Source organism: Sinocyclocheilus anshuiensis, unplaced genomic scaffold (genome assembly GCF_001515605.1).
Source record: "Sinocyclocheilus anshuiensis isolate Anshui unplaced genomic scaffold, SAMN03320099.WGS_v1.1 scaffold1866, whole genome shotgun sequence".
Classification (NCBI taxonomy): domain Eukaryota; kingdom Metazoa; phylum Chordata; class Actinopteri; order Cypriniformes; family Cyprinidae; genus Sinocyclocheilus; species Sinocyclocheilus anshuiensis.
Window position 1 is genome coordinate 140,301 of NW_015547732.1, and position 7,044 is coordinate 147,344.

Consider the following 7,044-nt stretch of genomic DNA (forward strand, 5'->3'; position numbering starts at 1 on the left):
TGTTTTTAACGTAAACTTGTGTGTGAATGAGAACTTAGTTTAGTACTCACATGCTGTGACAGCCGCTTTCTGTGCGTGTGCTTCAGATGTGTGCGCTCAGAAAACCGTATATCAGAAGTTTAAACTCATATGGTTTAAAACGCATGATTTCAGTGAGATAAACATGATAATCAGAACCAAATCAGATGATTTTAGCAGGTCCGAGCTGTGCAGCTCTATTCTGGAAAAGGGGGCGGGGAGCAGCAGCTCATTTGCATTTAAAGAGACAGGCACGAAAAACAGCGTGTTTCTGCTTCCACTCAAAATAGACATTTTCAAAATGATATAATAAATGATCTGTGGAGTATTTTGAGCTGAAATTTGACAGACGCATCCTGGTGACACCAGAGACTTATATTACATATTGCAAAAAGGGGCATAATATGTCACCTTTAATGCATGAACTAGAGTGTATCAAAGATACTCAAATAGCGCTTATGTCTATGCAACTTTTGATAAGAAACAAAATCTTATCTTTCAAATTATGTCCATCTTTTTTCAGGAAATTCAAACAATAAATGCGGTTTTGACGCTCTTTGTTGTGTAGTGAGTGACAGATCACTGTATAAATGCCTCAGTTCAAATGGCAGCGTGATCATCCCTTTCTCTTTACTAGATTTAACATGAAATAAACATGAATGAACATCTCATGCCTCAATCAGTGTTTCAACCTGCAGAAAAACGTCAGTGAAACAGCTCGTGAACAAAACGTCACGTAGCATTTCATTTACCTCAGTGTCCACAGCTCGTTAGTGTCCTATAAATGGAGAAATTTTGTGAAATATTAGACTTTATACTCATTATATTTTACTTTACCTGTTAGTGATGTCTTAATTATTTAATGTATGTTTAAATAAATCTGTTTTGAAACGAGTCATGAGAGCCACTGTGTAAATGATTATATTTCAACAACAAATAGAATTTTTTATAATTTAGAAGTTAATTTAAAAACTGCATTATGTGCGTTTGCATACAATTTGTTTATTTGAGTGTTGATTTTTATATAAAAATAAATAGTAGTTGAATTTAAGTTTGGGCTTTGTTGTATAGTTTAGAGCAGAAGCTGAGGTAGATTTTCATCCCTAAGAACATTTTAATTATAATAAAATGTAGTTAATAATTTAATTATAATAAAAAACACATTTTTTAAAGAAAGAGCAATTTGTTCAGTAAACCACTGTTTATAAAAACCGTCATGTTTGTGGACCGTTACACCCCTAAAAGACATAGACAAAAATGATAAAACTGTCAAAAACAACAAAATTACTTAAAAGTGAAAATACAAAAAATCTAATTCAAAATATTAACAAAAACTGAAAATATTTATTTATATATAATTATGTACTGTATATGTGTGTATGTATTTGTATTTATTTATGCAATGTTTTATTATATATTTTATTTTTATATTTTACTTTTTCTGAACCCATTCAATCAGACGGAAAAAAATGACATTTTAAACTAGATAAAAAAGTTAGTTAAGACAAACTTTAGGTTGGCTTGAGAAAGCCTAGCCTGAAAGTTTAAAGCAGTTGTAAAAGCCTGAAGTTAGAAAATGTAGATAGATTAGATAGTTTCTGGCATGATTAGCATGTTACTAGCATGTTGCTAGCATGATTAACAAGTGACTATCATGTTGCTAGCATGATTAAGAAGTTCCTAGTATGTCACTAGCATGATTAGGAAGTTACTAGCATGCCGCTAGCATGTTTATAGCATAAATAGCAAGTTACTAGCATGTCGCTAGCATGTTTATAACATGATTAGCATGTTACTAGTATGTTGCTAGCATGATTAGCAAGTGACTAGCATGTTTCTAACATGGCTAGCAAGTTACTAGCATGTTTATAGCATGCTTAGCAAGTTACTAGCATGTTGCTAGCATGTTTCTAGCATGATTAGCAAGTTACTAACATGTTTCTAACATGATTAACAAGTTACTAGCATATTGCAAGCATGTTTGTAGCATGATTAGCATGTTGATGGAATGATTAGCAAGTTACTAGCATGTTGCTAGCATGTTTCTAACATGATTATCATGCTACTAACATGTTGTTAACATGTTTCTAGCATGATTAGCATGTTGCTAACATGTTTCTAGCATGATTAGCATGTTGCTAGCATGTTTCTAGCATGATTAGCAAGTTGCTAGCATGTTTCTAGCATGACTAGCATGTTGCTAGCCTGTTTTTACATTTTCAAATTATATTAAACATGCAAAATGTTTGCTTCCTAAATAACTCACACCACGCAAAACAGGGAGGTCGTGTGACGACGTAGCATGCTATTGATCAGAATGTTTATCATTGCATTTCATGAACCGGTACATATGCTATATTAAAAATACGAAGCACTGCAGGCCGCAGTTTACGTTACGCTAGTATTCTGTTCCAAACTTCCACGTTTCCTGCAGTTCGCTGGCATTGAACTGACTGGCTTTCGCTGTTCTCTCCTCGTAGCACTTTTCTGTGGAGGGTCAGCTGGAGTTCCGCGCGCTGCTCTTTGTGCCTCGCAGAGCTCCATTCGATCTCTTCGAGAACAAGAAGAAGAAGAATAACATCAAGCTGTATGTGCACTCTTCACCGAGCTCTCCGAGGACAAAGACAACTACAAGAAATACTACGAGCAGTTCTCCAAGAACATCAAGGTGAACAGACATAAGCTTTGTAATCAAGTCAGCGTTGTTTCTACAGCACTTTATACAATAGAGATTGATTCAAAGCAGCTTCACAGAGATAAACGCGAAAAAAATCCATCACTTATACTGTATTAAACGAATTCTATTTCAGCTATAGAGTCATTCAGATAAACTCAGTACAGTTCTTTAAAACAGCATAAAGGTGATTAAATACTGCACTGTATCTTACAAATGAAGAGTTTGGTTCCAAAACGCTATACATCCATTTTGATTAATTTGAGTAAAAATTTGTTTTCTTTAACAAGAAAGTGGCGAGATGAAAACCACTATTTTCTGTTTCAAACTTTCACATAGCATCTTTAGGTTATAATAACATTAAAAATTCAAATCCAGATTTTGATTTTCAAAGATTTATTATAAAATTGTATTATTTTTTTCCCAAAATGCAATAAATGCATGACACTTTTTTTTTTTTCTTCAAAATGCAGTAAATCCATTGAATTAATGCTATAAATTAATTACAGCAATAAAAGAAAATGTCATCATGAACATACATGAACAACAACATCACATTAGAAATTCCAAAATGACATTTCCCTTACATTCAACTTCCAAAAGTGCATTCATCTTTGCCATGTTACATTCATTTAGTTGACTAGTGCTATACGCTGTATTAACAAAAACATTAATGGCATTAATAAAAACACACTGACAAGCTACGCAATATCACGTTCATAATCGAATGCGACTCATCTGCGATTATGAACGCGATATTGCATAGCTTGTCAGTGATCTACGGCTCTGTATATTAAATGCCGCTCCATCTGAAAGCACGTGATGGAGATTTACTATTAATCACAGAACCGGCTTTACTGACGAGATGCGCATGACAATCACATGTGATTTATCGTGCAGCCCTAATTTTTTTGTTTTGTTTGTTGATCACAAAGTACAAAATAGATGAGGAAAACTAGGCAAAATTCAAAGCGCCGCCATTACTGTTTACAGTGTGTGGAATGGTGCGCTGTGATTGGTTGTTACTGTTTACAGTGCGTGGAATGGTGCGCTGTGATTGGTTGAGCGGATATATCGCATTCTGCAGAAAAGGGAGACTGGCGTTTGTCGCGGTTTGGAAAAAAAGGAAAACATGAGAGAATAGCATAAGTAAAATAAAAAATTGACTTTTCAATACCGACCAGATACAATACTGATTTTGGCAGAAACTCAATTTGTTCAAAAATGGCATTTATCGCGTTTTGGAACCAAACTCTTCAAATGTACTTTGAAATAGGGCTGCAACAAACAATTAATCATCAATTATTTCACTGATTAATCAGTAGATTTTTGATTATTCAGCTTTTGCAATTGGCTAAAATATTGAGATATACATATTCTAACGTATAAATATCATTAGCTAGCTCCACACTGGAGAGCTGCATTATAACAGAAAATCAAGTTGTAATTCTACCTGAAAGCGACACTGACTCTGGTTTTTCCAGTTTAATGCTGTAAAGCTGCTTGATTTAACGCTATCTATTGCATAAAGTGCTATATAAATAAACGTGACGTGACTGGACTTTACTGGAGTACTGAACTGCAGAGCTCCTGCAAACATCCACAGCACTGTAATCAGATGCTTTCTTAACTGCTGCTTTCTCACCGCTGTCAAATTTCAATGTGTTCATTTTGTTATTAAGAGGAAAGCGCGCAGCATATATTTCCATGTTCATCCAAACTCCACTCAGCAGCTTTAGGTTCGGCTGTGTTTGCTCTGAAGCGCTGTGTCTTCTTCTCTTGGCTGAATTACAGTCTTGCGCTACAGCGCCACACTGGTCAAACCGCGTTACTGCAGGCTCTTACATTAGGTTATATGAGATCAACTCGACAACAAAAATATTTGTCGACAATTTTTTATTGTCAACGTTGACTAATAATTTCAGCCCTACTATAATTAAAACAGCATAAACGTGATTAAATACCGCATTGCATTTTACAAATGCACTTTAAAATTAAAATATAGATTTTTTTAATAGTCCTAAAATATTGATCCACTCATCAAGTCAAAAACATAAATGTTTAAAAATGTACAATTTTATTGTAAATATTAACTAAAAATAAACATTTTAAATGTTTTGAAACATTTTTATAAACATAAATGTTTAAAAGACAATAGTATCATTCAGCTCAATTACCGATCTTGTTAGTTATATTTATCTTTTTATTATTTTTTTTAATCTATTTTCTAATTCGCTATCTATTTAGTTTAATCTTAGATTTTATTTAAAACAATTTTTTTTTTTACACTGTGTCCCTTAAATTAAATTTTCATGTTAAAAGTCCCAATTTATACTGTGAAAAATCATTATTTGGAAAATATTTCGTTTGTATTAAATCCCCCCCCCCCACACACTCACTATGCTGTTAGCTTTTTATTTATTTAAAAAAAAAAATAAAATACAATCTTATTGCAAATTGTTAGAATATTTTAAAAAAAATTTTATAAACATAAATGTGTTTAAAAAACAACAGCATGATTATTATTATTTTTTTTTTTATATCAGCTCCATCAGTGAAGTGAAGTGAAGTGACATGTGGCCAAGTATGGTTACCCATACTAGGAATTAGTGCTCTGCATTTAACCCATCCAAAGTGCACACACACACACACAGCAGTGAACACACACACAGCAGTGAACACACACCCGGAGCAGTGGGCAGCCATTTATGCTGCGGCGCCCGGGGAGCAGTCGGGGGTTCAGTGCCTTGCTCAAGGGCACCTCAGTCGTGGTATTGAAGGTGGGAGAGAGCGCTGGTTATTCACTCCCCCCACCTACAATCCCTGCCGGTACGAGACTCGAACCCGCAACCTTTGGGTTACGAGTCCGACTCTCTAACCATTAGGCCGCAACTTCCCACTTTTTTTTATTTATTTATTTATTTATTTATTTTTATTCAGCTCAATTCATTTTTAGTGTTGTTCTCATCGATATTGTGAGTGCAGTCAAATTGATAATATTATTGAATATGAATTGTCTTTTAAATGAATAGTCAGTGAACATAAATGAACAATATTTTCCCTGCATACAGCTGGGCATCCATGAAGACTCTCAGAACTGCAAAAAACTCTCAGAGCTGCTTCGCTATTACACATCAGCTTCCGGAGACGAGATGGTGTCCCTCAAGGACTATGTGTCTCACATGAAGGACAGCCAGAAGCACATCTACTACATCACTGGTTAGTAGCTGGCTAATGAATTTAAATATTATTTTAACCCACAGATGCCTCATACGAACCTTGCTCTTCTCCAAAGGTGAGACCAAAGATCAGGTGGCCAACTCTGCTTTCGTGGAGCGCCTGCGCAAAGCCGGTCTGGAGGTGATCTACATGATCGAGCCCATCGGTGAGTACTGCGTCCAGCAGCTGAAGGAGTTCGAGTGCAAGAACCTGGTATCAGTGACCAAGGAAAGCCTGGAGCTGCACGAGGACGAGGAGGAGAAGAAGAAGCAGGAGGAGAAGAAGGCTAAGTTTGAGCACCTGTGCAAGATCATGAAAGACATCCTGGAGAAGAAAGTCGAGAAGGTAAAGATCAATTAACTCCCACCGTACTAAAATGTAAAAAGTGGCTATGTGTAGTTGTCACCCAACTTACACTGTGAATATTCATATGTGACCCTGGAGCACAAAACCAGTCATAAGAGTCAGATATTTTTACATAATCTGCTGAATAAATCAGCTTTCCATTGATGTATGGTTTGTTAGGATCGGACAATATTTGTCCTAACATTTAAACGGCAGCTATATATTTTCGTGCATAAAGACCGATTTATACTGTGAGAAAATAATAGTGTAAATGTATGTAAAATATAAAATATTTTTAATTATTTAGTTTAATCTTTTACACTGATTTTTTTAAACCCCCTAATCACTTTTGATTGCTAACCGACCCATTGATTCCTGCGTCAGGTCACGGTCTCAAAGCGTCTGGTTTCTTCGCCCTGCTGCATCGTCACAAGCACATATGGATGGACAGCCAACATGGAGAGGATCATGAAGTCTCAGGCCTTGAGGGACAACTCCACCATGGGCTACATGACAGCCAAGAAGCACCTAGACATCAACCCCGACCATCCCATCGTCGAGACGCTCTGCCAGAAAGCAGAAGCCGACAAGAACGACAAATCAGTGAAGGATCTGGTGATCCTGCTGTTCGAAACAGCGCTGCTCTCCTCTGGATTCACGCTGGACGACCCACAAACGCACTCCCACCGCATCTACAGGATGATCAAACTCGGCTTAGGTGGGTCCGAGCATTGAAATGCAAGAGATTGCATGCGATTGCAATGGCAAAACCAGCATTTTAATCTAGG

General features: G+C 36.1%; 1 protein-coding gene across 1 annotated transcript in view; it reads left to right on the forward strand.

Moving 5' to 3' along the window:
- The window catches only part of LOC107704347 (heat shock protein HSP 90-alpha 1-like), a 26,902-nt gene extending 19,911 nt beyond the window's left edge, over window positions 1-6,991 (forward strand). The window contains exons 7-11 of the mRNA XM_016507247.1: window positions 2,499-2,609; window positions 2,642-2,686; window positions 5,764-5,911; window positions 5,988-6,256; window positions 6,641-6,991. Coding sequence (XP_016362733.1) covers window positions 2,499-2,609; window positions 2,642-2,686; window positions 5,764-5,911; window positions 5,988-6,256; window positions 6,641-6,991 — 924 coding nt within the window. The remainder of the gene's footprint in view (window positions 1-2,498; window positions 2,610-2,641; window positions 2,687-5,763; window positions 5,912-5,987; window positions 6,257-6,640) is intronic.
- The last annotated feature ends 53 nt before the right edge of the window (window positions 6,992-7,044 follow it).